The sequence below is a fragment of the Lentinus tigrinus genome (assembly GCF_003813185.1).
Source record: "Lentinus tigrinus ALCF2SS1-7 unplaced genomic scaffold L226scaffold_4, whole genome shotgun sequence".
NCBI lineage: Eukaryota > Fungi > Basidiomycota > Agaricomycetes > Polyporales > Polyporaceae > Lentinus > Lentinus tigrinus.
In genome coordinates, this window is record NW_027137913.1 from 1,614,438 (window position 1) to 1,641,472 (window position 27,035).

At 56.5% G+C, this 27,035-nt stretch overlaps 9 protein-coding genes across 9 annotated transcripts; 5 read left to right on the plus strand and 4 right to left on the minus strand.

The window, feature by feature from the left end:
* Positions 1-152: 152 nt before the first annotated feature.
* On the minus strand, positions 153-8,049 carry L226DRAFT_455756 (nonmuscle myosin heavy chain b; the record flags this gene model as incomplete). Its single annotated transcript, XM_067675257.1, has 19 exons — positions 153-320; positions 377-465; positions 496-658; positions 719-1,263; positions 1,314-1,337; positions 1,394-1,654; positions 1,705-1,810; positions 1,855-1,940; positions 1,997-2,147; positions 2,209-3,648; positions 3,703-4,390; positions 4,440-5,059; positions 5,115-6,659; positions 6,711-6,814; positions 6,863-7,200; positions 7,240-7,374; positions 7,428-7,612; positions 7,669-7,812; positions 7,873-8,049. 19 exons carry the CDS (start codon positions 8,047-8,049, stop codon positions 153-155), a joined length of 6,969 nt encoding a protein of 2,322 aa, XP_067540029.1.
* Positions 8,050-8,602: 553 nt separating this feature from the next.
* L226DRAFT_567567 (uncharacterized protein) lies at positions 8,603-10,441 on the minus strand (the record flags this gene model as incomplete). The annotated part of the gene is made up of 13 exons (XM_067684044.1): positions 8,603-8,894; positions 8,958-8,995; positions 9,051-9,059; positions 9,116-9,158; positions 9,212-9,227; positions 9,279-9,374; positions 9,423-9,532; positions 9,593-9,636; positions 9,695-9,801; positions 9,863-9,944; positions 10,036-10,193; positions 10,254-10,288; positions 10,362-10,441. The coding sequence occupies 13 exons, from the start codon at positions 10,439-10,441 to the stop codon at positions 8,603-8,605; spliced, it is 1,110 nt and encodes a 369-aa protein (XP_067540030.1).
* Positions 10,442-11,449: 1,008 nt separating this feature from the next.
* Positions 11,450-13,013, plus strand: L226DRAFT_609900 (uncharacterized protein; the record flags this gene model as incomplete). The annotated part of the gene is made up of 2 exons (XM_067686100.1): positions 11,450-11,585; positions 11,641-13,013. The coding sequence occupies 2 exons, from the start codon at positions 11,450-11,452 to the stop codon at positions 13,011-13,013; spliced, it is 1,509 nt and encodes a 502-aa protein (XP_067540031.1).
* Positions 13,014-13,342: 329 nt separating this feature from the next.
* L226DRAFT_520372 (bifunctional acetylglutamate kinase/N-acetyl-gamma-glutamyl-phosphate reductase) lies at positions 13,343-16,380 on the minus strand (the record flags this gene model as incomplete). The annotated part of the gene is made up of 7 exons (XM_067678636.1): positions 13,343-13,396; positions 13,451-13,498; positions 13,557-14,131; positions 14,213-15,365; positions 15,427-15,818; positions 15,881-16,166; positions 16,225-16,380. The coding sequence occupies 7 exons, from the start codon at positions 16,378-16,380 to the stop codon at positions 13,343-13,345; spliced, it is 2,664 nt and encodes an 887-aa protein (XP_067540032.1).
* Positions 16,381-16,571: 191 nt separating this feature from the next.
* Positions 16,572-18,861, plus strand: L226DRAFT_480353 (uncharacterized protein). Its single transcript, XM_067676879.1, has 10 exons — positions 16,572-16,696; positions 16,748-16,795; positions 16,852-17,324; positions 17,377-17,546; positions 17,596-17,733; positions 17,790-18,014; positions 18,068-18,221; positions 18,285-18,368; positions 18,425-18,518; positions 18,581-18,861. Exons 1-10 carry the CDS (start codon positions 16,647-16,649, stop codon positions 18,735-18,737), a joined length of 1,593 nt encoding a protein of 530 aa, XP_067540033.1. The 5' UTR covers positions 16,572-16,646; the 3' UTR covers positions 18,738-18,861.
* Positions 18,862-19,907: 1,046 nt separating this feature from the next.
* On the plus strand, positions 19,908-21,301 carry L226DRAFT_558015 (kinase-like protein; the record flags this gene model as incomplete). Its single annotated transcript, XM_067683214.1, has 2 exons — positions 19,908-20,481; positions 20,536-21,301. 2 exons carry the CDS (start codon positions 19,908-19,910, stop codon positions 21,078-21,080), a joined length of 1,119 nt encoding a protein of 372 aa, XP_067540034.1. The 3' UTR covers positions 21,081-21,301.
* A 516-nt stretch (positions 21,302-21,817) lies between these two features.
* L226DRAFT_543468 (60S ribosomal protein eL38) lies at positions 21,818-22,470 on the plus strand (the record flags this gene model as incomplete). The annotated part of the gene is made up of 4 exons (XM_067682203.1): positions 21,818-21,820; positions 22,066-22,126; positions 22,211-22,354; positions 22,427-22,470. The coding sequence occupies 4 exons, from the start codon at positions 21,818-21,820 to the stop codon at positions 22,468-22,470; spliced, it is 252 nt and encodes an 83-aa protein (XP_067540035.1).
* Positions 22,471-22,762: 292 nt separating this feature from the next.
* Positions 22,763-23,217, plus strand: L226DRAFT_567573 (uncharacterized protein; the record flags this gene model as incomplete). The annotated part of the gene is made up of 2 exons (XM_067684045.1): positions 22,763-22,783; positions 23,029-23,217. 2 exons carry the CDS (start codon positions 22,763-22,765, stop codon positions 23,215-23,217), a joined length of 210 nt encoding a protein of 69 aa, XP_067540036.1.
* Positions 23,218-23,346: 129 nt separating this feature from the next.
* Positions 23,347-25,395, minus strand: L226DRAFT_550868 (uncharacterized protein). The gene is made up of 4 exons (XM_067682784.1): positions 25,148-25,395; positions 24,718-25,092; positions 24,457-24,674; positions 23,347-24,401 (listed from the first exon to the last, which is right to left on the minus strand). The coding sequence occupies exons 1-4, from the start codon at positions 25,363-25,365 to the stop codon at positions 23,683-23,685; spliced, it is 1,530 nt and encodes a 509-aa protein (XP_067540037.1). The 5' UTR covers positions 25,366-25,395; the 3' UTR covers positions 23,347-23,682.
* Positions 25,396-27,035: the final 1,640 nt, after the last annotated feature.

The window sequence follows — 27,035 nt, forward strand, 5'->3', positions numbered from 1 at the left end:
TATGAGAGGGAAATTGTCCGGTATAAGATACAGATGGGGCTAGTAGTGCAACACAGAGATAGATGCGAGTGAGAGCAGGCCTGCGGTTCGAAATCATGTAAGCTCGTCAATAGCGGCATTAATCATCGTGAGTGGGTATCATTGCATTGTCATCATGCCTTCCGAGGAGAGCCCACCGTGCCCACCACACTCGAAGGCCGCTCCAGGCGGCTTCTGAGGCGCTCGACCTCGCGCTCGAGGTTTAGTGACTTCTGCTTGAAGTCAGCGGCTTCGCGTTCTGCGCGTCGCTTGGCAAGCTGTAGGTTGTTCTCCGACGTGAGCTAGGGGGGAGAGTCAGCACTACGGCGTATTCTATCATCACGAGCGGAGTGCTTACAAGTTCATCCATCTTGTGGCGCATGCCTACAATCTTCTCCTCGTAACTCTTCACTTCGTCCTCGAGTCGCGCCCGTTGCCGCTCCACCTCTTGCAACGCCTTGTCCGCTGAGCGATGACCGCGCGAAGTGTCCTTGTTCGTCTGGTTGAGCTGACTGGTGAGCTCCTCGATTCGAGACTCCAGACGACGGGAAGTCGTCGCGGGCCGTGGCGGATTGAGAGACCTCGTCTCGAGGTCGACAATACGAACGTTCAGGTCCTTGACCTGCTTCTCAAGATTCGCCTGCGCGATTATGACTTTTGTCAGAACGGTTGGAGTGACGCAATTCCCATGTATACGTACGTTCATCTTATCAAGCTCAGAGTTTTCAACGCGAATCTTGCCCAACTCGACCTGACACTCGCTTGCGTACGCCTCCGCCTTCTTCATCCTCTCGAAGGCCATCGTGACACGATCGCCTTGCTCCTCGAGCGACCGCTCAAGGTCTTGCTTCTCGAGACGCAAACGCTGCAATTCCGTGTCGGAGGACATGCGGCTCGTGTCGACATTATCCATCTTGATGGTTTCGAGCTCAGCTTGCAGAGCACGCCGAGCCTTCTGGAGGAGAGCCCGGTCGGTTTCGGCGTCGTTGAGGACGCTGCGCAGTTCGCGGACTTGCGAGTGAAGAGAGACGATCTGCGACTGTTGCTCAGCTTGAGCAGCAACAGAGGCATCGTAAGCCTTGGTGAGATCCTGGATCTTGGTTTCCAAGCGCTCCTTGTCCTTCTTCCACGATCCACCGTTGTAGACTTCGTCGTCATAACGGAGCTGCAACTCGTCATACTCTGATCGAAGCTTCCGGCTCTCTTCCCGCAAACGACTCATAGTGTCTCGCTGAGACTGAAGTTCTATAGGACAGGGTCAGCTTCTCATGAATGACAGTCCGGGTCGCACTGACCTTCGCTGAGTTGCGCAAGCTCAGCTGAAATAGTGCAGTATATCAGCGACTCATTCTGACTAACAACCGTCGGCGCATACCTTGGTACTTCTTCCGCGTCTGATCGGCAGCGAAGTCCCGCTCAGCGATGTCTTGCTGATGCTGCTTGCGCTCGTCCTCCATCTCTTCTGCAAGACGGTGGCGAAGGAGCTCCAAGTCAGAGGATTCACGACCTTCCTCTTCCAGCTTGCGCTCAAGCTTTTGCACACGTTGCTCAGCAGCCTGAAGTCGTGCCTCCGCGGCCTTGCGATCGGCAATAATTGCAGCTTGAGCCTTCTCGGCATCGGCGAGAGCACGACGAGCTGTTACTCCTTGAGTATCTCCTAAGTTGATGGAGAACGCTTCAACTTACCGAAGGACTCCGCACGAGCGGCTTTGGCGCGGTTAATCTCAGCTTCCTCGTAACGCTTGAGGTATTCGTCAGTCTTGGACTTGTACGCCTCAATGGCCGCTTGCAGCTCTATGAAGGACAATTAATATACATCTGTGATCACATCAGAACCGAATACTTGCCGGAATGGATCGTCGCGGTTGCGGAGGAGGTAATTTCGAGTTCTTGCAAGCGAGCTTGCAGACTGCGCTTGATAGCTGTGCAGTGATGTTAGTCTTGCGATAAATTTGGCAGACGACAGTAAGCAGCATACCAATCTCGTCGTTCTTGGCCAGGAGCTCCGCATCCAGGCGCTCCTTCAGTGAGATGACCTCGTTCTGAAGCTGCTTCTTTGAGGCAGTGAGTTCTTGGACCTGACGGCGCTGGTCCTCGACTTCCATCTGCGCTGCACGTTGTTGAACAAGCTATTGCGCCAGTTAAGGTGAGTTCCGCAATTCCAAACGTGCGCTGTAAGGAAACACTTACCAGGGCCTTGCGGGACTCCTCCAGACGAGTGTAGCTCTCCCGCTCCTGGGCGATTGTGCTCTGGAAACGGTCCCACATAGCCTGCACTCCATCCAGCTGGGCGGCCTGGGCAGCGCGACGCGCTTCGGCCTCTTCCTCCAGCAGCTCGGCCAAACGGGCGTTCTCCTTCGCAAGACGAGCACGACAAGACTCGATAGATTGTTTCGAGCCGTCGCTGTTCTGCAACTCTTCGGTAACCTCCCGGAGCGAGGTCTCGAGGTACTGACGAATGCGTGTGGACGCCGCCATCTGCAGCTCAAGCGCCTGAACCTGCTGACGGAGTTTGTCGACTTGAGCCTGGCGGTCGGGAGTTCGAGGGATCTCAGCGACCGAGTCCTTGAAGCGGACAGTGCCGTTGGAACGGTGCTTAGTAGGGGTGACATTGGCCATGGTCTGTTCCCCAGTACGGTTGCCGGTCATGTGCCTGCTCGGAGTGCGATGTGTGAGCTCCCGTTCCATCTCCTCGTCAGCTAACTGGAGTTCGCGAAGCAGTCGATTACGGAAGGAGTCGTCTATAGGTCCGCTGCTCATGATAAGCCTGCGAATCTCGGCGTGCTGACGGTCAACCTGGTCCTTGATTCGTGCGGCTGCAGACCTTGCGAGATCGGACTCCTCGATTTGCTGCTCAAGTTGTCCGATCTTGGACTCATACTGACGCTGGAGCTTGGCGAACGATGTCGGAGCCTCTGTCTCGTCTGCCAGTCTGGTAAGCTCGATCTCGAGGTTGTCCTTCGCCTTCTGGATGCCGATCATACGCTGCTCGGCCTCAGCCACCTGTGCCTGAGAGTCCTTCAACTCATTCTGAAGGCGCCGTACGTGGACCTCCGCAGCCTCGCGCGCCCGTCGCTCATTCTCCAGGTCAGCGAGGGCACGCGCAGCCTTGGCTTCCTGGTCGCGAGCCTTCTTCTCTTTCGTGCGCAGAGCAAGCTCCTCGTTGGACTTCTCGCGAGCGAGATCCTCTGCCTCGGTCGTCAACCGGGCCTTGGCCTTCTCGAGAGAGCGAATATAAGCAGCTTGCTTCTGGAGCTCAACCTGGGCCTCCGCGAGCTGACGATCAGTGACACGTTTCGCCTCCTCCAGGACGTGGACGTGCTCGACGATGGTCTTGTCTTGCTTGGCCTCGAGCTGCTTGACTTCCCATTCCGCCTTCTTGAGGTCGGTGAGCACCTTATTCATGTCCCGCTCGAACTTCGTGTTGATATCCTTCAGGCGGTTGGCCTCGGCCTTGTGCTTAGATGCGGCTTCCTCATACTTTGTGCGCTTGGCAGTCTCCGCCTCGAGCTGCTTCTTGAGAGTCTCAACCTGGCGGTCGAGAGCAGCTTTGTCACGTTCAAGCTGAAGGGCAGCATCCTCAAAGTCGGCGTAACGAGACTGAGTGCTAGTGAGTTGCCGTTCCAAGCTCTGTGCGGTGGTCAGCAAATTCAGATAGCAAGAGACTAGTACGGCTGCCCATACCTCCTTCGCCTTCTGGACGTCAGCAAGTTGGTTATCCGTGTCGATGGCGCGCGAACGAACGGACTGCAGCTCGGACTCAAGAGAGCGCCTTGATTTCTCGGCCTCCGAGAGAGCAGCCTCGACCTTCTTCAATTGCGACCTGCTCGCCTGTTCGCGGTCCGAGAGCGACTGGTGACTCTGCTGTATGTTCTTGTGCTCCCGAGTGATAGTCTCGAGCTCCACTTTGAGCTTGTTCTGAGTCTCCGCAGCCACCCTACGCGTCTCCGTGAGGTCTGCAGATAGCTTTGCGACCTGTGAACGGAGATCGGCGAGCTCCTCTTCTTTGCTCTTCACGACCTCGCTACGGCGTGTCTCCTCAGTAACCTTGGCCTCCAGGAGAGCGCGCAACTCGTCCAGCTCTGCTTCGAGCTTGACCTGGGTGTTGGCGTTTCGCTCCTTGGCTTTGCGCTCAGAGTCGAGCTCGGCGGTGAGCGTGTCGATGTGTGCATGAAGCTCGGTGATCTCTCTGAGCAACGCATCGCGGTCGGACTTCAGCTTGTCAAGCTCGCTGGACAGCTTGTCAGCTTGTTGCTCCTTGGACTTGATCATGTTCGAGTAGTCCGTCGCTGTGCGTGCCATCTCCGCGAGCTGCTCCTTGAGCTGGCGACTCTCCTTCTCCAGCGTGTCGCTCTTCTCCCGCAGAGCATCCCTGTACGTCAAATCAGTACAATGACTGCCAATGCTTGGATAGCACTGACCGGTTGCGCTGCTCCGTGACAAGCTTCGTATCCAGGTCCGACATGGTCGACTCCATGCGCTCCTTCGCGCGCGCCAGATCCTCATCGCGCTGCGCCACAAGATTCTTCAACTCCTCGCCCTGCTTCTCCAGCATCTCCTTCTCCGCAGCCAAGATGTCCAGATCCTCAAGCGCCTCGTCGAGCTCCTTGTTGAGCTTCACCTCGCGCTCTTGCCACTCCTGCTGCTCGCTCTCAAGCCGCACCAAGTGCTCTGCGGCCTGGTCAAAGGCCAGCTGCAAGGTCTTGTGTTTCTCCTCGCTCTCCTTCTGTAGCTTGAGTGCGCGGTCGAGCTGTGAGTCCAGTGTGTCAAGGTCCGCCTGAAGAGCAGTGATCTCCTCTTCGAGCTCAAGCTCATGCTGCTTGCTCCGTTCGAGGAGGGAATCCTTATCGAGAGCCACGGCGCGTTCGGCCTCGAGATCGTCTTCCACCTTGCGCTTCTCCGCCTCGAGACGCATCTTGAGGCTTTCGAGCGCCTCGCGTTCTCGCTGGTCACGCTCGGCGCGTTCCTTGGCTAGGAGTAGCTCGGCCTCCTTCTTACGAAGCTCATCGTCATTCCGGGTGGCTGCGAGAAGCGGTCGAACCTAGCAATCCACAGTGGTGAGTGATCCGCTGTGGCAGCGTAGCTGAAGTACTTACCTTGGTATAAAGGTTCCACCATGGCCAGTCACGGAGCTCTCCATAAATCCGCGCGTTCCGCTGGATCGTCCGGATAGCGACAGCACGGTTGAGGATCTTCATCATCTGCCGACGGGCCGTGAATTTGCGCGCCACAGCCTGCAAGCGGGAGAAGATATCGAACAAGAGCGCATCACGACGCTCCTCGAGCTCAGCGAGTACGCCGGCCTTGAAGAAGATCTTCGATGTGCCGATACGGAAGATGGACTTGTCGAGTTCGAGTGCGTCGACCATACGCAGACAGGCCTTGCGGCCGTCCATGTAACCAGGTGGAATGATGCCAGGGGTGAGCACCTCGTATCGTTGCCGGAACTCGACGAACGGCAGGCGGTTGGGATATCCTAAACGTGCAATACGGATACCCTCGAGGACACCGTTGCACCGGAGCTGATCGAGGACAAGCGGAACGTCGACACGACCGGGTTTCTTGAGCGTGTTGGGAACGATGCACCGGACGAAGTGAGGTTGAGTTGACTGCAGCTGTCCCATAAGACTCGCAAGCTGCTCCTTGTGCCGCTGCCCCACTGTGCGGAACGCGCCCTTCTTCGTGATGCGTTTCCTGCCAATGGTGGCGGCGTGTAGGGCGTTGCCGGTAGGAAGAGGAGCGTCGGCGTAGTCGGCGAAGAGGGAGGCGATGTAGTGCTCGGAAGAACCGGCGAGGACGCGGGTGAGATTATCGTTGAGGGGATCCTTGTTCTTCTCCAGCCAGCCATCCGTCCGGTACTCGACTCGGCCAGCATAATGGTGAACGATGAAGCCCTGTTCGAATCGCGTGGGTTCGTACTTGAACGTCCCCGGATGTGGCTCCTCACCAGCAGGTGGCTCGACGGCCCATATGGCATGCAATTTGTTGGTGAATGTGCGATCAGTCGCCTTCGGCATGATGCACTCCTCGTCGAGCAAGCTGAGAACTCCAATTGTCGCGCCACTGGTCTCAATTAGGTCAATGGTGGGCTGCAGGTCAAGACCGAAGTTGACATAGTCCCATTCGATACCTTCGCGCGCGTACTCCTCCTGCTCGAGAACGAACATGTGGTGGTTGAAGAATTGCTGGAGCTTCTCGTTCGTGTAGTTGATGAGGAGCTGTTCATATCCGTTGATGTCAAAGATCTCGAAGCCAGCGATATCAAGGACACCGATAAATGTAGACTTCGACGATGGTCGGTCGAGCGCGCGGTTGATTCGCTCGACGAGCATCCCAAAGGACTTCTCGTACAGCGTCTTACAAAGCGCGGATAGCTCCTCCAGGGCCTGTTGCCTTGTGCGCGCCTGGGTAACCCATTCACGACCAGCGAGGACACGCGGACGTAGAACGGCCTTGGTGAACTCGGAAAGAGGAATGCCAAGCAGGTGGCAGACTCGTTCAGCCTGCGATGGGTCTGGCATGGCAGCATCGTCGGAACGAGTAGCTGTGATGGAAATGTTGCCTATATGGAGGACAGCCGCTACCACGCGGAAGAGGTCGAACTGTTCTGCGGAGGTGAACCCGACGGTATCGAGCGCAGCCTATCAAGATATGTAAGCAGAAGTGGAACAATTTGCCGCAAACAATCCTACCTTGAGTAGGCTCCACTCCTCTCGATCGTCAATACCGTCAACTTCTCGCCGACTCTTGTTGAGGTACTCGTAGTCCTCAACATCGCCATCCAATAGCAGAGTGTCTGATCAATGGTCAGTTGCTTGAACTACGCTACCGCAGGATACGTTACCTTTCAAGCTGCCACCGCCCGCCATTAGCTGGTAGAAGACGTGAAAACTGCGTTCCGCTTCACTTCGCACGACCACTCTGCTCTTCTCGAGCAAGTACCAGTCAATGTTCGCACCAGCGATACTGCCATCGGGTGAGAAGCTGATCCGGATGAACTTTCCAAAACGACTGGAATTATTGTTCCGCTGGGTCTGAGCGTTGCCAAAGGCTTCAAGGATAGGGTTCGCCTGCAAGATCTGTCGCTCCAGGAGACCAAGGCGGCCCTTGGAGTTGAGGCCACCGAACCCAGAGCCCGAGCCACTGACAGACATGCCCTTGGTGTGTTTCCGAAATGAGCTGCTGCGAGGAAGGCCTACGGTAGGAACGACGGCATTGAACGTGCCCGAGCCAGCGAGGGAGGGCGATTGTGAATGTGAAGGAGTTGACGAGGGGGCATGTGCATCTGCGGCAATGGCAGCAAGATATTGGATGACTTTCTTGGTGCTCTCGGTCTTGCCAGCACCAGACTCGCCACTAAGAAGGTACAAGATTATGCGAAGATCGATGTGTGGAAAAAGGACACATACGTGATGAGTATACTCTGGTTCTCTCTCTCCTCGCCCATGTTCACCCACGCGCGTTCGGCGACTGCAAATATGTGGGGTGGATTCTCATCGCGACGCTTGCCTCGATATTGATGAACGATGGCTTCGGAGTACAGGGGTAACGATTGGTATGGGTTGATTGCAACGAGGAATAATCCGGAGTATGTCTGCAATCAAGACAAGAGTTGAGCGAGAGAAGTGAGCCATTCAGATCGGGACTGACATAGATGGCGCCAGAGCCAAATCGTAGACGTAGGTTATGTACAACGCTAGCTTCGTTGAGAAACGTGAGGTCTGCAATATCGTCGACGCGGTCGAACTTTGGAGGATTCATCTTGGAGAGGGCGTAGAGGGGGACCTTGCGGATCTAGTGGCATGGCAGAGGTCGGACTCCGGATGTCGAGGGGTACAGTGCGTGTTGACGTACCTCTCCGCCTGCCGCCATGACCACCTCTCCCAAGTCATCCTCCTCCTTTACGACCCAGCCGGCGAGATAGCCATCCTTGTCGTCGGGAACCCAGACCCACTTCTTCTCATTGAATTCTGCCTGCGCGGCGGCAGCGCGTGCGGCCTCCGCACTCTGAGACGGTCTTGGAGCCGGCATGGCGAGTCGCCGCGGGCTCGAGAGGGGCAGAGAGCGGGAGGAACGAAGAACGGAGGACAAGTCGGAGGCGTGCCCGGTTCAAGTCGAGGGACGCGTCGTAGTATCCCCGATTAGGCAGTTCTGACAACCATCCGCTCAGGCGCTCGTCTTCACCTCGCCTCGAGCGAGCAGCAAGCAGTCGACGCCCGAGAGCTTGCACAGACATCCTTTTTGCATTAGCATGGATACCGACAAGATTTGTTTGGCTTTTGGGAGCATTTCTACCGTCACCTGTGTCTCCAATAATCAAGAGGTGACCCAAAGTCTGCTAATGTGTCTCCCGGAACATACGCCGTGTACTGCAACTACATCCTAGACGACTCCAAGAATGTATCCAATGCCTTTTTCTCTGCAACAAGTTGAGACGTAGCTGAACACCTCGGTCTGGACGCGTTGTCGTGGACCGCCACCGACGCGACGCGACGGTCACCTGACCCGACGCGCTCTGGCGTCTCAGTCGTCACAAAAGAAGCAAACCTTCGAACCTGAACGAGGAGGTACAACAAGGTCAAGACTACACATCTGTTGATACAACATTCCTCTGCACCTCGTCTGGTCGCTCAAGCGCCGCACCAGTCTGCATCTCCATCCCACTGCTCCTGTCCGTAGCCTCAAAAAAGTACGAGTATGACGGCACGCTGAACTCATCCATCAGCGTCCGAGCATGTATTTTGGCGTGATCCGAGTCATTCGGTGATGGCGCGAAGGACATGCTCTGCATCGCTGTGGTAGTGACGTCGGGATCGCCATCGTATACGAGTTGTCTCAGGTTAAGGAGGAAGTGGGAGACAAGTATTGAGGAGAGTCTACGGTCAGAAAAAGAGCATCAATAGAGTGAGTACTGAGTGTGGGGCTGAGATGGTTCTCACAAGAGGGTGTAGTTGTTCAGGACCGTGCTGTATACTCCCTGATAGATAGAAGTCTGGGTTAACGAGACGCTCGCCGACTCAATGAGAGCTTACCTGGGGTAACTGCGAGTCGTCGATGTCAGCTCCTCGACTTTCATATCAGGCGGCTAAGACCTCACAAAGTATAGAATCACACCACCAAGCTGTAATCCGGTGATAGTACTTTGTCTGGAGTGAATCACGGTACACGAGTTGCACTCATGACATGGACTCACGCGAAGTAGACAACACCTACGGCATAGAATGAGTCAATAGCCAGAGCACAGTCAGAATCGAGCTTACCGGACTGTACGAACAGCTTAGTGATCTTCTGGGAGTTCAGGGACTTGAGCCCGCCGCCGAAGTGGATCATGGAGGCCATCCTCCATGTCAGGATAGCTACTAAACCGTCAATGCATGACATTGCAATGAAGAGGCCACGCGTACCAGTTGTGAATACATCGAAAAAAATGAGCGAGAGGAAAGTAAGGACTGTAGCTGGGGCAGTGGCAGGGTAAGCATATATAGCATGGAGATATGCCCGTGGAGATGTACATCTGCGGATCGTAATTGTGGTTAGTACGAGGTATATCTGCACACAAAAATGACACACTCACAGGGGGTTTGATGCTTGTGTACACGAAGCTTCGACATCCTGCCACTGAGCACACAAAGTCAATGGTGGGCCACTGCAAGGTGGCATGCGCATAGAAACTTACGATATCCAATGCAATGATGAGCACCCCGATGAGCCCCAGAACGATTGCCAAGAGCATGCCAAGGATATCTTGTGGCATAACGGCGTACACCCTAAGAATGAAGGACGCTGTGCAAGTGTGCTTGCTGTGTGAGTATGATCGACGATTGGCTTTTGAGCGTGGACATACCGCATATGGCAAACCGGGTCAAGACAAGGGATATGAACCATGTGAACTTGTCGAGCGCGTCGCAGCTGGAAGGACTCAGGCTCTGAACCAAGAGCGTAGCGACATAGGATAACATACTATAGTACAACTAGGTTAGCACCGCCCTAACTACCAAGTACGGCGACGAGACTCACCTGAGGCGTTGAGGGCGTATAGACAACGTTGAAAATCTGGTATGCGACGACAGGATAGCGTGTCATGTAGTACAGCACGCTCGATGGACGGAACTTCTCGTCCCAGACGAGTCGCTTCTCGCGCGCGAGGTTGATAAGGACATCATACGCAAGCAGAGCTGTAGGACCGCCGATGGATCAGTTGTACTATGTCTGCTAAAGCTCATAAGGGGACTGACCGAGTCTGGAGAAGGCGGCATAGTGATTGATCTGACTATGAATGTCAAAACGTCAAGGGCTGCAGTAAGTAAAGGAGATATCAAATGACGTCAGAACATATCCCGTACGTTTGCCTTGCGTGGTGGACAGTTGCTTGAGAGACGGCCGCCAACACCGCGGCGACTGTGCCGTGAGCTTCCGCTGGCATCGAGAGCAGGATGCAACCAGCGGCGACGGCATGCAACAGTATACGACATGTTATCGCTCGTGAACTCCACAGACTTAAGTACTTGGAGAGAGCAGCTGAGACCCCACCGGCAAGAGGCTGCGATCCATCAAGGCATCTGATAGTCTACTTCGACGTTCTATTGCTGCTATGCGGACCCGCGTCCAGCTGATGATAACCTGGCAGTGGGAGCCGTACCTAGCCCGACCATCGGCTAACCTAGGCCGTGAACGCTGGATATCGAGATAGCACAGCGGTGTGGTTGGGCAGAAGATGCCCGGGCGAGAAAACGCATCGGCTCCGATATGTCTTCTTCTCAAACGTGTTCGAGGTATTCTGTGAGGTTTCTGTGATCCCTCTGAGACTGCAGACCGGTTTTACACCGCACGCAACCGCTACATATCATCGTTATTGATGTGCCATGCGGGTGCGCTCGATCTTACCTATGCACGGTCTCGCGCTCTGTCTGCCCTTCTATATCTTGTGAGAATATCGCTTGGGTGAACGCACTAGTACTGGTGCGTTTCGTAACCTGTCAGGGGACAAAAAATAGCACTGCAGCCCTGCTGATATGTCGACAATCAATGTCAGTAACGCGCAATGATAGACACGTTGGTTTTGTGTCGCAGACCGGTTTGCTGTCCAGTACAGTAGTCGATTCGTCTCGGGAGTTAAGAAGAAGCGAGGTTTAAAACCAGGTTAAGCTGAGGCTCTCCGAGTCCGCGACCGTCGACGCGACATGCACGTGACAGGACGCGTCTTGGGCGGCTAGAGGAAATGGACTTTTGTCGCGTCTCTGTCCTCGCCATTGCCTGCTTTGCGCCCTTTCACTCTATCAGCGCGATACAACGCGATTGACAAGACCTTTGCTGGACGCGGAGTAACTGCCTATGATCCCTGCTCTCAAGCTGAGCCTCTCCTCCCGACGCAAGCACCCTTCCATCCGACATCCACTCCAGCCCAAGCTGAACTCGCCGCAGCTGTTGCACGATGGCCCGAAACTATTACATGGACTCTGACAATGAGCCATCAAGCTCAGAGATGCCTTCAGAACCAGAGTGCGTCGTCCGCTACCAGGGTCCACCTCCCCCTACCCAAATCCGCACCCTCATGGAGCAAGGCAAGAGTTCTGGAGTGCCCCCCTACATGGTTCTGACTGGTTATTGCCATATGTTCTGCAGCTCGCAAGAAGGTGGACCGCCCTCCGGGGCCCTCCTTTCTTGACACGCTCTGCGCTTCCTCCGTTCCCCGCGTACGTCGGCCACACGATCGCAGCCACCCCGCGTACGCGCGCGATACTCCGAAAGAAGTGCCCAAAGAGATTACGCCTTCCCTCATTGAGGCACGAAACGAATTCTCCAAGCTCATGGGACAAACGATTCAGGCTATATCCGCCAACGCCGACCGCAAGGCAGCCAAGCTCTCCCGAGGTGCGTCCATGTCCTCCACGTCCAAAACCATCCAGGGCGGCATCTCGAAGCACAAGCGCAAACACACTGCACCTGTCCGGAGAGAGCACACGAGCGAAGACGTCTCCTCCGCCCCTGACGTCCCCCCTGCCAAATCGCGCCTCAGGAGCTGTGTCACGGACCCAGACATATCCTCCAATGCCGTTGTACCCATGGACGAAGATGAAAAACCGGTCGCGGGGCCCTCCCGACCACCTCCACTGTCCACCTTCTTCAAGAGTCGCATCAATGAGCCTGACTATGACTTCCCCTCCAGTACGCCCACGCCTCCGGCGAAGCAACGCGTCAGGGACTGCTGGAATCCGTCCTCTTCCTCCTCTTCGTCACTCAGCGGGGCGTCGCTTTCACCACTGATGACTCCGGGTCTGCTGCGGCATGAGCGCGTCCCTGGGAGAGACCCCGTTAACCTTCCCGCCTGGTATAATGAGCGGACCGAATCGTCCATCCGTCAAGACACCTCCGATGCTTCCATGATGGACGATGAAAGCGTCGTCGAGCGCCAGCCCGAGGACCACCCTCCAGAGGTCCCACCAGTCCCATACGTTCCTCTTTCCTCCCTCCCCACCTCATCCATGCTGCCGCCCCCGCCCCCCGCACCGCGGCAAGACCCAATCCCTTCCCGCTTTCATCCCCCGTCACTCACCCCAGTGCCCCCGTTGCTCTCGCGCCCGTTCGTGCCCCCGTCCCAAGTGCCCAGCGGATCCCAGCCCGAACGTCCGCGCCCCTCACAACGGCACAAAGCCCTCGGCATGCGGCCCGTGTACGGCCACAACTCCAAGTTCCAGTCCAAGGCCAAGCCGTTCAAAGTTCCCTTCGCTGTCAAGAAGCCCTCTGGATCCTTGAGCTCAGGCTCGGGGTCCGGATCGGGCACGGTGCAGGGTGGAGAGAGGAGGAGCGTGTCGCCTGTGGTCCCCGATCCGCCGTACGTTGCTGCGCGGGCATTGGCGCAGGAGGAGCCGAGCCTGGAGATGACGGCGCGGAGGGCGGAGCCGCCACGCATGGACGAGGACGAGGATGAGGGCCCCCAAGACGCTAACTCGAGTGCGGACATGTGGGCCGCCTTGAGTGACATTGAGCTTCCTTGAGTATGCGAGTTCTGTGTTGTCCCTGTTTCTCTTCTCTTGATCGTAACCAGTACATGCATCTCGTTATCCACTCCAGGCACATACTGTATCTAGACCTCATTGAGATTTTCCTGCGTCACTACTACGACGATACGCAATCACTCCGCATTAGCTAGTCAAACCCACGCTGTATCATACCATCTTGTCCCAGGTCCGGACCCGTGCAGTTCTCCTACAAATCACCAGTGACGGCAGAAGTTAGGATGTATTATGTATCAGATACTTTTTTTCATAAGAGCATCTACTTATCCAATCACTAGTCCGCAGCGGTTTCATTCTTCGCCCGAGGCTCACGCAATCGGGATGCCTGCGTACTCGTCATAACCAAGTGCGAGATTGAGGTTCTGCGAGATCATGAGCATGTGCGCATGAACAACACATAAACAAGAGACACTTACCTGCAGGCACTGCGTAGCCGCGCCCTTCAAAAGGTTATCCAATCCACCCTACAAGGACAAATCGTCAGCTGTCGCACATCCGAAGTAGATCCAAAACGGAACCCACCACAACAACCGCACGGTCGCCCTCACTGTGCACCTGGAATCCACCCACAGTCCACCCATGCTGGTTCTCCACATCCACGAGCGTCGGCACCTCGTTCTTGATCCGCACGAGCTTCTCTCCTTGGTATCTCTCCTCGTACAGCGCCCTCACGTCCCGCGCCGTCACCTTCTCGCTGAGCGGCATCGACAGCACGCTCGTGATTCCGCTGAACCACGGTGCAACCGTCGGGATAAACGCGATCTTCATCCCCGTCGAGGACAACTCCGGCGACAACAAGGACGAGAGGTGCCGCCCCGCCTCGCGCTCGTGGATGTGGTCCGTGAGCGCGTACGGGCGGATGCCCCCGTGCAGGCTCTCCGGGGTGACCTTCGGGAGAGTCGTCGGACGGCCATCGGGATCCGTAGGGCCCGTGATGGTGCCCGCACCGCTGTAGCCGGACACACCGAACACGGTGGGCCACGCACCTGGCTTGACGTACTTGAGGAGCGGGGCGACGAGCAGCTGAGTCGAAGTGGCGTAGCATCCCGGGTTTGAGATGCGCTTGGACGCGCGGATCGCAGTGCGGCCGTAGAGCTCTAGAGAAGGGAAGGTAGGATTGCAGTTACGTATTAATACACGTTGCGAACGGTAAAGTAATCATTGCGAAGATGCCTCACCAGGAAGGCCGTACGTCCACCCGTCCTCAAACCGATAGTCCGCGCTCAGGTCTACAACGACACTTCCGCCCTTACCGTCCTTGCGTTCCGCCGCACCGCGGTCGATCGCATCCACGAAGGGCTTGCACACGCCGTTCGGGAGTGCCATGACCCACGCGTCAACTTCACCGTCCTTCTCCATGCGCTCAACATCCTGCACGGACAGGTCGCTGTAGTTCACAGGCGCCTTTGAGTAGCTGGTCAAGGGGTATCCTGCCAGCTGACGCGAAGAGACGTGCGTAAGGTTGAGGTGGGGGTGCGAGGAAAGGAGCGTGGTGAGCGCTTGTCCAGTGAAGCCGCGCGCTCCGATGAGAGCGAGACGCTTCTCCTCCGTTGAAGGAGCCGCGGTCGCATAGCCGCGCGAGGTACCAGGGACGCGGCGACGCGCCATGGTAGAGTAGGAGCGAACACCACCGGGGGTAGCACCTGCACGGTGCGGGGGCGCCGAGGGGCCGACGGGGAGGTACGAGCGCGCAATGCGGCCCTTCTCCTCGAAGGACTTAACGATCTTCTCGACCTCCTGCACATCGTGAATGCCGTACCAGAACAGACTCTTGCCAGCGCGGGTGAAGGAGCCGTCGGCGCGCTCGAAATGCCACGCGCGGTTCTCATCGTCTGCACGGGCGGTCCAGAAGAGACGGCGGTGGTCCTTCTTGATCGCGTTGAAAACGTTGTCGACGATGCCGTTCATGACGCCCGTGCGCGAAGCAAGGAGCTTGGTGAGGATAGGAACCTCACCCTCTGGGTGGGAGACGATGGCGACGACATCCAGAGGCTCGTCGCCGTAGATGGTATAGGGCGTCTCCTTGAGTGCGTTCAACACCCCAGTGACACTCTCCTCGCCGGAGAGGACGTCGGGGTCACGATCGTGGATGACCTGGCGGAGGCGGTCGGGGCCCACAGAATCAATCGACTTATGCCTGAAGAGCTTGTAGCCTCGACGGATGAGGGTACCGGCACCACTGTCGGTGAAGAGCTCACGCTGGAGGGAATCGACAGAGATGACGGCGACTGAGGAAGAGCGAGGCAGGTGGTCGAGAAGCTCCTTGAATTCGCGGAGCTTGAGCTTGGTGCCGTACTTGACCCATGACTGCTTCATGAGCTCGTCGTACTCCTAAAGAGGAGAACGCGCTGTCAGTGTGCATATGCATGCGGAAGCGGTCCGGAAGGCGTACCTCATCCAAGTTGATGGTGTCGAGCTTCTCGCCGGTGATACCGTGGAACATCCCGCCCTTATCGTTCAAGAAGACGATCTTGAGAGGTTCGACTTCCTTCGCAAGCTCTCCGGCAGCGATATCCGCGTTGACGTTCAAAATTTGGCCTGCGTCGGACTCAGCCAAGCTGGTGAGGATGGGGAGGGCGCCGGCCCGGATGGCAGCCTCGATGGGACGCTTGTCGACCTTTGTGATCTTGCCAACGAGACCGTACTTGTCCTTGTCGAGGTAGTCGGCGGTGAACACACCAGAGGTAATGGGACGTGCGCGAGTGCCAAGCTTCTCGAGGGCAGCGACGAGCTTGAGGTTCTCGTCGAGGAACACGCGGCGGGCAATCTGGAGCGTCTTGGCGTCTGGAGTGGGAAGTTGCGATGTTATTGGAGTTGGAAAGGGGACAATGACAGAGAGAACGGACCTGTTACACGGATACCGTCGATGTAGTCCGGGATGACGCCTGCGCTCTCGATAATGCTGTTGAGTTGGGGGCCAGCACCATGGAGAACGACGGGGTAAAGGCCGACGCGGTAGAGGAAGCTGAGGTTGAGCGCGAGTTCGTCGATCTGGTCGAGGACGGCACCGCCGACCTTGATGACGGCGAATTTTGCGGGATGGGAGGAATCTGAGGAGGAGGAAAAGATGCGGAGGTAGCGCTCCACCTCGCGTTTTGTACCGATGGAATACAGAAGGCGGGTGATGGTGTCCTGCACAGATGGGGTGCATGTTGGAGGACAGTCTCTATCAGAAAAGCAGAAGACGTACTCTGTCGGTCTGCGCAGAGGAGGCGGAGGTGAGAGTCCGGACGGCGACCACATTGGCGCGGCGAGCGGCCTGGGCGGGGGCGCGGGCAGCAGCGGCGACTGCGCGCAGGCCCTGGCCACGAGCAGAGAGCTTAGAGACGCGACTGATGGCGTGCATCGCGAGCAGGACGGGGAGGAGGGCGTTGTCGTCGTCCGGACGGTCGAGGACGTTGACTCGAGAGGTGCGAAGAGAGAGGAACCGGGGAAAGACGCCCTCTTATCTCCCTGTTATCTTATCCTAATTAGGGCGCCTATCTACTGACGCCGGCAGCTACAGCGGGCGCTCGCTGCCTCAGCCTGTCCTCCGCCACCGACGCCGTCTCTCGTCCTCGCCGCCCCATTTCTTCACCAAATATACGCCTGTGCATCGCCGATATCGAGCAAATGTCGCAAACAGAGTCTCGGGACATCCAGCAAGCCACCACCTCCGTCGCGTGCGTCCGCCCGTGCGCTCCGATCGCGTCTGCTTACCCTCTCTCCCCCAGGTCCGGCCAACCTGACGCGAAGACGCGTCGTTATGACCGTCAGCTGCGGTATGAGCTCGATCGACGTATTCACCACACTGTTGAGCTTACTGGACGCGTCGTAGTATCTGGGCCGCCTCGGGTCAGGCTGCCCTCGAGGCCTCTCGCATCCTCCTAGTCTCCTCCTCAGCCACATCCACCTCCATCCTCAAGAACCTCGTCCTTCCCGGCATCGGCCACTTCTCCATCCTAGATTCTGCTATTACCTCCCCCGCAGACGCCGGCAACAACTTCTTCCTCAACGCCAGGCAAAGCATCGGCAAGCCTCGTGCCCAGGAAGCTGTCCCTCTCCTCCGTGAGCTCAACGACGCCGTACAGGGAGAGGCTGTCCTTAAAGACGTCTCCGAGCTTCTCAGCACAGAGCAAGGAAAGGACTGGATCGGTAGTTTCTCCCTTGTCATCGCCCACAACCTCAAGAAGGACTCCCTCGAGCAGCTCTCTGCTCTGCTCTGGGCCAACCCTAACGGTCCTCCTCTCATCTCTGTTCGCTCCGCCGGTTTCCTAGCAGAGTTCCACATCCAGTATCATGAGCATTGCGGTAAGAGCACAAATGTCGCCTCATGCTTCGTCGAGTGCTGACGTGTGCCTAGTCTCTCAAACACACTCCGAGACCGCACCCTCACTTCGCATTACCCGTCCCTTCCCCGCACTGCTAGAATGGGCGCGTAGCGTTGATCTCCAGAACATGGATTCCACAGATCACGGCCACCTCCCCTCCGTCGTCATCCTTGTCCGCGCTGTAGACGAATGGCGCAAGAGCGTGAGGCTATGACCCACAGCCTCCTTGCCATACGCTGACTCGCCTCCAGCACGACGGCAATCTGCCCAAGACCCCCGCAGAAAAGAAGGAATTCAAGAGCAACATGCTTGCGATGCGCGTAAAGCCCGACGAGGAGAACTTCGAGGAGGCCGAGGCGCAAGCATGGCGCGTCTGGTCTGAACCCGCCGTATGCTCTCCCCTGATTCCCGGGGTATCACGCCTCCTCATCCGAGCCTTGCACAGATCCCTTCAGACGTTCAGTCGCTGTTCTCATTACCCCCACTGGCCACTTCACCTCGACACAACGCGACTTTCCACGCCCTGCTCGAGACGCTAGCCGAGTTCACCAAGGACCCGTCCGGTCCCGGCACGCTGCCTATCAGCGCGACACTACCCGACATGAAGGCCGACACGAAGAGCTATGTGCAGCTGCAGAACCTCTACCGGCAAGCAGCCGAGGTCGAGAAGGTAGCCTTGCGCGTGCAATCCTGCGAATCAGATCACTGACCCTGGGCCCGCAGAACAAGTTCAAGGAGATTTTCGCTGCGAAGCACCCCGAAATCGCGAAGACCGCGAACCCGGATGAGGTGGACACCTTCGTGAAGAACGCGCATCACCTGCGTGTCCTCCGAGGGAAGCAGCTCGGCGCTTTCGACAAGGACCGCGACGCTATCGGTGCGGCTCGCATTTTAGCGTGGCAGCAAACCTGGCTGCTCGACTAACATTCATGCTCTATAGTCAACTCTCTCTCCATGCAGCCACGTGAGGCGGCGACACACCTCGCCCTGACTGCGTTATCCGCCTTGCTGTCCCGAGAAGCTGGTACGCCCAGCTACACTACGTATCATCGCGCACGAACTAACGACTCACTACACCAGAGGTGACCGTCGACGCCCTAAATACGGAAGTGCAGGCCATCATCGGCGAAGGCATAGAGTTCCCAGACGAGCTCGACGCTGCCATCGGCGAAGTGTAATAAGCTTCCCGATTCTTCAAATGTGATCTCGTACTGATCCGCGCCTCCTCTCCCTCAGCGCGCGCGCTCCCACCGCGGACCTCCCGAACACAGCAGCCTTCCTCGGCGGGCTGGTCGCACAGGAGGCGATCAAGGTCATCACGGAGCAGTACGTCCCGTTGAACGGGTACTGTGTCGTCGACCTCATCGATTCCTGGACCGGAATTATCGGGTAAACTGGCTCAGCTGGGGGACGTGGACTAAGAGAAGTGGAGAGGTACATCTAGGTACATGTATCATACTCGTTAGATTACACGGCTTTCGTTTGCTCTGCTCGTCACAATTGCAACTCGGATCCATCTCTGCGTGTGTCTGGGAGGGAATGCCTCGCAAGATGTGTGCACGGGAAAGCTTCCACAAAGGCGATCTACCCGTCAGTCCACTATGCAGTCGATTCATAGCAACCATCCGTTGTATCCCCGTACATCTACACAGGCATGACGACAAACAGGGTACTTCTTTCTATCTGTACTTGGCATACATCCACAGGGTCGCCGTGTTAACGAACACCCGCGCGCTCTCTCCGGTGTCTGCTGACTAAGCAACTCCTTCGGACGTCTTCTCTTCCTTCCTCTTGTCTTCAGCCCGCCCCTGGACACTTTGGACGCTCTACCACAATACAGGAAAAACATGATGTCGCGGTTGAATCTTCTCATTATGTGACGCTGACAGGATTGGATGAGCCGCAGCACAGCCGTCGCCTTCCGACTCGGATCGTGGATGGGACTCCTAACTATTAACAAGGGGACCGGTCCCGACTTCCTCAGTCCTGATTAGCATGCGCCCGTGCCAGGTGAGGTGGATCCCGGTCTCAACTGCGATCCCAGTACTCGCACTCCGGTGGTGACCTGTTTACCATCACTTGCCAGACTTCAAAGCATAACATGGGTTCGTCCCAACTGTCATGTCGTATGTTTCAATGACTGTATGTCCTGCTGTTACCTCCTCCGGCACGAATGCTCACACGAACCGCTTCAGCGTTCGCTTCCTACTTTCAAGATTAAATTATATATCTCAAGTCAGTCCGACGAGGCACACAAGTACGGGATCAAGCTGTCTACTGGTCGGTTGCAATCGAGCCCTTGTACACAACGCATGGCGGACCAAATCATAACTCCGTCCCTCGGAAACGCAACAATCCTCGGGTAACTTACAGTATGTTCCGCTGCGCATAGGACCCATCCGCTGAGGCCTCGGCTCTGGGATGACTGGTCGCAAAATGATATAAGGACGTCGCCTCTCTGCTCATATCCCTCATCATTCCCATCCTTCTTCCTCCGTTCCTGGTTTACTAGTGCTGCGCACCTCTTGACATCACTTTCCTAAGCATACTCTCTTCTTTCGCGATGTCTACCGCTGCTGCTTCACTCCCCGACTTCATGGGCTGCACCATTGGCGGCCACTACGAACTCGACGAGTTCCTTGGCTCTGGTAGCTTCGGCGTCGTCTACAAGGCGATCGACAACCGCCAGTCTTCCGACTCTCCTACTCGCGAATGTGCCATGAAGATCATCCGCAAGGCTGGTCGCACTCCCAAGGAGCTCGGGGCCATCCGCCGAGAGATCGCCCTTCACTGCATCGTCTCCGGTCACTCGAACATCCTCACCATCCGCGATTCGTTCGACGACGACGAGTACTTCTACATCATCCTCGACTACTGCCCTGGTGGCGATCTTTTTTACCACATCACCGGGGACGTCTACATGCACAACGACGAGCTCCTGCGGGGCGCGTTCGTCTCCCTCATCGAGGCGGTCCAGTACTGCCACGAGCACAAAATCGCTCACCGCGACCTCAAGCCTGAGAACGTCCTTGCCAGCGAGGACGGTTCGGAGGTCTTCCTCGCTGATTTCGGCCTCGCTACCACTAAGCGGATGGTCGACGAGCACGGAAGCGGTACTGCCATCTACATGGCGCCTGGTAAGTCATCGTCTTGCCGATTTTCCAGCGACCCTGCTAACCACACCACCACAGAGTGTCACGGCGAGCTCTATGACTATCAGCCTTACGACACGCGCGCCGCAGACATTTGGGCCCTCGGTGTCATCCTCGTCAACATGATCACCGGGCGCGACCCATGGGAGAAGGCCTCGATGAAGGACGAGGACTTCGCCCAGTTCATGAATAACCCCGACTACCTCTACGATACCTTCTCTCTATCCAAGGGAGCGTGCGACATCCTTCTCAACACCTTGACTTTAAACCCCCTCCAGCGCATCTCCCTGTGCAGCCTCCGCGAGGCAGTCATGAACCTGAAGACCTTCTTCCGCTCCCAGGAGGAGACGGGCGAGTCTCCCAAGTCCGACAATTCATCCCTCGACGTGCCGGATGTGCCCCCCGGCCTCTCTGCTCCCAACTCACGCTGGAGCGACGATGACGACGAGAGCCCGCTCGCAACCCCGGAGGGCACGACTTATGGCAAGCCGTTGAGCACAGAGAAGGTGGATTGGGAAATTGGGTCTATGGCGCATCTGTTGATGGCCGGTCATCACTTTGAGGAGCAGTTTGGTTTTGCTTGATTTCTGTATACCCTCAACCTCACCACACTCCTCGACGCTGCCGGCACAGTGATCGTACACCCACACCACATCACCCATCATGCGGAACGCAATGTCAGCCTCAAGGCGGAATCTGTGATGCGTATTCGAATACCGTGGATGCTCGAGGCTCTGGGCTCGGACACCGGTTTCACATAGTCGGCGTTCCATATCATTATTCATATCACTATTCACGGATTTGGATGGCTGTATCTCTACCACACTAGACAATCCTCCAGGAGGATCCGAATGAAACCATTACTCATCACACTTCATGAGCGAGCCATATCACTCGTCATCAGCAGGACGGTAAGCGGAAGGACCGTTGCACACATGTATTGAGGAGATTTTGAAGGAGCATTCAATTAGACTAACCAGCGCTGCATTCTCCCCAAGATCTCCGACAGCATCAACGCCAGGTGTAGAGAAGCCGCGGTGAGCCGTAGGGTCATCGTAGCGTCACTCTGTTTCTTGGCTTTTCTCGCGTTAAATTGCATGCTGTGGTCGCCTCTAGAGGTATAGCGCGCACGATACCCAGAGCGACGAATTGGACGCCTAGTAAGATGGGAGTTATACCTGATACTCGTTCCCATGAACGGCCCGAGAGGCAACCACTGAGACTTACCGCAACCTACCTATATGAAGTCATTACCGTCGAATCAGTCGTCACGTTCGGGAAGGATTTCGCACGAACCCAGCCTGCTCGTCGTCCACTGGCCATGGTAATTTTGTTCTGCAGGCGTGCAGGCCTGGGCCTCGAACGGGCGTTGAGTAGCGTCGCGCGGGTTGTTGTTCGGCAAGTGCCGCAACTGTACAGTACCCGATCTGGATCTCAGCCACCCAGTCGCGCCGGGCAGAGGGAGCGCATTCGCGAGGGCACAGACAGCAGCGACAAGCCTCAAGACAAAATGGTGCGCGCCCTCCTGCCCCATAGCAAGTATCAGCATGCTCACCGTGCTCTGTGCAGCCCAAGGAAATCCGCGACATCAAGCAGTTCATTGACATCGCCCGGAGGAAGGATGCCAAGGGTGCGTCTCCCGCCCTCTCTTTCCAAATATTTCCGTCTCACATCTTTGTGTTTCTGTCTCCCTCTCGTGATTTCGATTATCCAGCTGCGCGCATAAAGAAGATTGCGCCGCGGGTCGCTGGGGGCAAGACCAAGACCAAGTTCAAGATCCGGTGCTCCCGCTACCTCTACACCCTCTCTCTCGACGACCCCGAGAAGGCGGAGAAGCTCCAGCAGAGCCTGCCCCCAGGTGCGTCTCGTAACTTGATACATCCAGCCCCCCTCTGTTGCCCTCATCTTGTTCTGACCTCGACTCACACAGGTCTCCACGTCGAGGAGGTCAAGGACACGCCCAAAAAGAAGTAAACAGCCCCGTTGACCCGGACTGTTTCACCTTCTCTGCTGCTGTCGTTCGCTATGGGCCCGCCGTCAGGCGTTACTGCTACATGAGATGTATGCTCCACCACGACCATCTAATATGCATGCACGGATCTCCGTTTGTATCACTAGCCCTCCCCTCTCTGCGGCCTCCACGCCCGCGATTGATTGCATCCACAGCTTGCTTTTATGGACGCAGGTGTTGGTGAGAGTTGCTTCAAGTCAGAAGGTTGGCTTTCCTCCGTCTTGCTGCTGCACATTATGCAAGTGTGGAGACTCCATGTCCCTCGGTCATGCCATGGTAAGTCCCATGGTTGTCCTCAGGTACGTACGGCTTGGGAGTTGAGGATCTCGCACCCCCGACGTACCACGTTCCAGCACGGATGGACGCTCCTAGAGCTCAGCGCTCATTGCCCCCAAGGCCGTCCTCCTATACTCCTAGAACTAGAGACCGCGAGGAGATCACGAACATCGACTCCGCAGTGCTCATGCACGAACGGCTTCACGACGACGTGAGCATCGCCCGGCGTGGCATCCACGCGGCAGACGACGAAGCTCGAAGACCGCGTGTACTCGCTCATGGGCATCTTCAGGGTTAACATGCCCGCCATTTACGGCGAAGGGGACCGCGCCTTCATCTCAACAGCTCGTCCGGGCTCTGGAGAGCCGAACGTCCCACCGGCACGCATCAGCCACCGCGTGAAGCTCACCTTTGGCACCCTCACCACGTACTAGTACGACACTGACGGAAGCCCACCCTTTCTGTGGTCCTGTTTGGGAACCACTGCCACGTCGCATTGGGATGGCACGTCCGCGAACGCGATGGTGAAGTTCGACTCCTGCATGTTCACGCTCTCCAAATGAGCCCATCTAGTGTGTAGGTGTTGTCATAGACTGATGTGACAAATGGTGGGGATTAGACACAACACGGCGGAATATCTGGCATAACATCTAGTTCGATCCATTACATGTACTCCTCCTCATCCCTGTCATCGAAGGGCCAGTTCGCCGCAATCTGAGCCTGTTCCTCGTCATCTTCGAACTTTGACAACACAAATTCCTTGAAATACTTGCTGCGTGCCAAGACCTCCTCGTAGTGCTCGGCGGGCACCCAGTACTAGTCCTCCGACCCGACCGTACCGATCGTGTCCCGCGACAACTTCAGTGTCTCTTCCGCTTCCTTCTGTGCTGCAGCCAGCTTCACACCGTCTCGCGTGCGTCATCGGGGTCGAAGGCGATAGGACACGGCACGCCTTCTCCTGCGAGCGCCTCCCAGTGCTCGGTCGCTTGTACCAGCGCAAGCTTCAGCTCGAGAGTCTCGCCCTCCCATGGGTCACGCGAGTGGCGGAAAAGGCGGCGACGGAGCGCGCCCATGGGCTCCGTCAACACCACGTAAAGAATGATGTTGTGCTTCCTCGTGTTCTCGACATAGTAGTAATGGAGGAAGCGGCGACGGTAGAGTTCCAACTCTCGTTCTCGCTGGGATTCGTCCATGTTGTACAAGTTCTCCGGCAGCGAAGGCGGCATCTCGGGTTGCCAACCAGTGTTATTGTCGTTCCGCAGCCATTTGGGTATACTGGCAAGAAGAGACAGGGGTAGGATGGAGGTGTGCTGCCAGTCAATTAGGCCGACAATGGTGTACGAGTTGGAGTCGGGCGACCGAGAAACGATGATGTTGCTCGGCTGGGGGTCAGGATGGCGGATGCAGAAATGGTCGAATATCCTGTCTCTGGAAACCAGCGACGGTGCAATGCGGAGGTAACGGTCCAGGTTTTCAATGTGATCCGATGGTTGCTGCTCCTGGTACTGATAAGCTTCCCTTCTTGCGCGCTGGAAGGGCAACAGCGGTCGACCAAACCGCCGTAAGTAAGCTTGTTCCTTCTCGGCACCTCTTACGAGGGTTTCTTCGATCGTTGCATCTAGAGCGATCGGTTAGTTTCAAGAACGATGGCAGAAGGTGGACAAGAGGCCTACACGGTCCTCGGTCTACGTCGAACTGTGACCTCAGACCAAACCACAGAGGCAAGCTTGTATCTGGACCGACGCAGAAACGCTTGTCTGACTTGAGCGGGATGCCTGCCTTAGTAGGCCCAGAGGGGCTCCCGGCCGCATTCTCCAGGTCTTTGGCAAAGTACAGGCTTCCACCGGCCGGGAAACCCATCAACAGCATATTTGCCTCCAGTTCAAACGAGCTGGCGCAGAATGGAGATGATGTTCTCTTCTTCCAGGTCGGACAATACGTCGCCCAAGCTAACGCCTTCTATATATTGCATGAAGATATACTCAGTCCCCGCCGCGTTGTCCGGCGTAGGCGAGTATCCGTATACCTCCGGTGTAGGTACCCCAGCGGAACGGAGATAGGCCAGCGTAGCCGCTTCACTAGCGACAGCGAAGTACTTGGGAGCCGTAGCCGAGTACGGGATGCGGGCCACCATGCGGAAGCCGTCGCGCATGGTGATGAGGAAGACGCGGTTGAACCCGCCCTCGGCTAGTTTTCGCAGGCTCTCGACGTCATCGGGACTACGCTTGACAGACTCTGCTGCAAGCCGACGTAGCTCATCGACGTTGAAGTCACGTCTGCGTTCTGCGTGGCGAAGCTTGTCGTTAACGCTGAAATAGGTTAGGTGCATGCCCCGTAGAATAGAATCATATGCACGAGACTTACAGCCACCGCCCTGACGTATATTCGAAAAGTTCGTTGTCGCTGTGAGGATGCGCCATGGCGGCAAATGTGCGACGTGGTAAGCAACGGGTCGCGGTGGCGATGGGGCTCAAGTCGGAGAATACGTCAATTGAACGCAGAGAGGAGTGAAAGCGCAGAGGCTGCAAGATTGGGACTGCGCGTAAGTGAGAGACGAGCCTCACTCTCCGAAGACAGGACATGCCTATGGACGTGGACGGGCGGAAAGAGGGACGGACGGGCAGACGCAAGAATGCAGTGGGAGGCAGAACCGGGCCGGTTTCGTGATGTGCATAGTGCCATTACACTGTGGCAGTGGGCAAACAGAAATTGACGCGCAGTGCCGCGACGTGACGCGACGCGTCACGTCGCGTCAAAGTCGCGTTCAGGCGCGTCAATCCGGCGCATTCCACTTCCCACCTGCCACTTTGTAGGCACCCCGATGCTCGTCTGATGGCACTTTTTGTGTATAGTACTCTTGTCCGTCGATATACACATTCAAACACGATGCACGATCGTTTCCGATGGCTTACCCGTGAAGACGGCTCCGGTGGAGTGGCCCAGTGCCAGTCCCGAGTAGTACGGCCTTCCTGCTCTCTCCGCAAGGTGTACTCCCCCAACATATTCACGATTTGGAGCAAGTACCTTGAGATACTCTAGAACGTTGTTTGACCTTGTGGCAACACATAGGTGAGTTGGTATTGGCTACTGGGATAAGGTAATCGGACTCTACCCAGTTCACTAACCTTCCTATCTCGCCTTATTCGACACTGACACTGTATTGTCGGGAACTACACATGCACCCTCACATCCCTGTAGGCGGCCCTTGCCTCTCCCCTGTGCTCAGTCCATGCAAGCTCGCGTCACGGCGCGTCACTCCAGTGTTGGGGTGCGTCAGTCATCGCGTCAGGGCGCGTCAAGGTCGCGGCACGGTGCGTCAAGGTCGCGGCACGGTGCGTCAAGGTCACGGCACGGTGCGTCAAGGTCGCGGCACGGTGCGTCAAGGTCGCGGCACGGTGCGTCAAGGTCGCGGCACGGTGAGTCAAGGTCGCGGTTCAGTTGCGTCGCGGTACGGTGCGTCAAACATGCAGTACATAGGGTTGGTCAAGAGTGTTGTACGGTGCATTGATTCCGAATATGACTAGTATTGGTATAATGCCTCAACACCGTTACATGGCAGAACAATCAAGGCGCCCAAGCAATGGCTATACGGAACGCCACCGGGATAGGTAATTTCTCCTTCCGGTGCTGGACTAGGGAGACTGATTGTTCACCCGCAGTCCTCCTAAATACATTCCTTGGCTGCTGGAAAAAATGGTCTGCCCTGCACGAGAAATTTTATCTTGCCGTCGAGCTTGAGAACACGCTACTCCATCATCTCACCTCGGGCTGCAACCGTAAGGGATGGTCTGGGTAAGCAATCCCTCTATTGCTTTTTGTGTGGGTGATTACCATACTTGTTGCTCATGGGTTTCCAGAGCTTTGTGAAGCATGTCTGGAAGTATTTCCAGAATGATGAGTCCTCGTCTGGCACACACACTCCTAAAAGCGTTGGTGAGCTATTTTCCTGCTTTGTCCGGCTTGATTATCATGTAATGACCGATTCACTCAGCCGTACGGGAGCAAGATCAAGATGGTAACTACCTGCCAATCTATGACAGTAGTGGTGAGTTATTACCGTTGCCAATATAGCCGATGTTACCCATCTAACTCATCTGAATGCTCGGAGGGAGAGTTATAGGGCTTCGGTTGCCTACACCAACCGGCCCGGGAACAAGCTCGGCGAATCCTGGTCGGTTGCCAACAGTTCCAGCTGATGTGCGTGAAAGTTGATTGTATGAAACAACCTTCACCTGAGGCTATCGGATCTGAT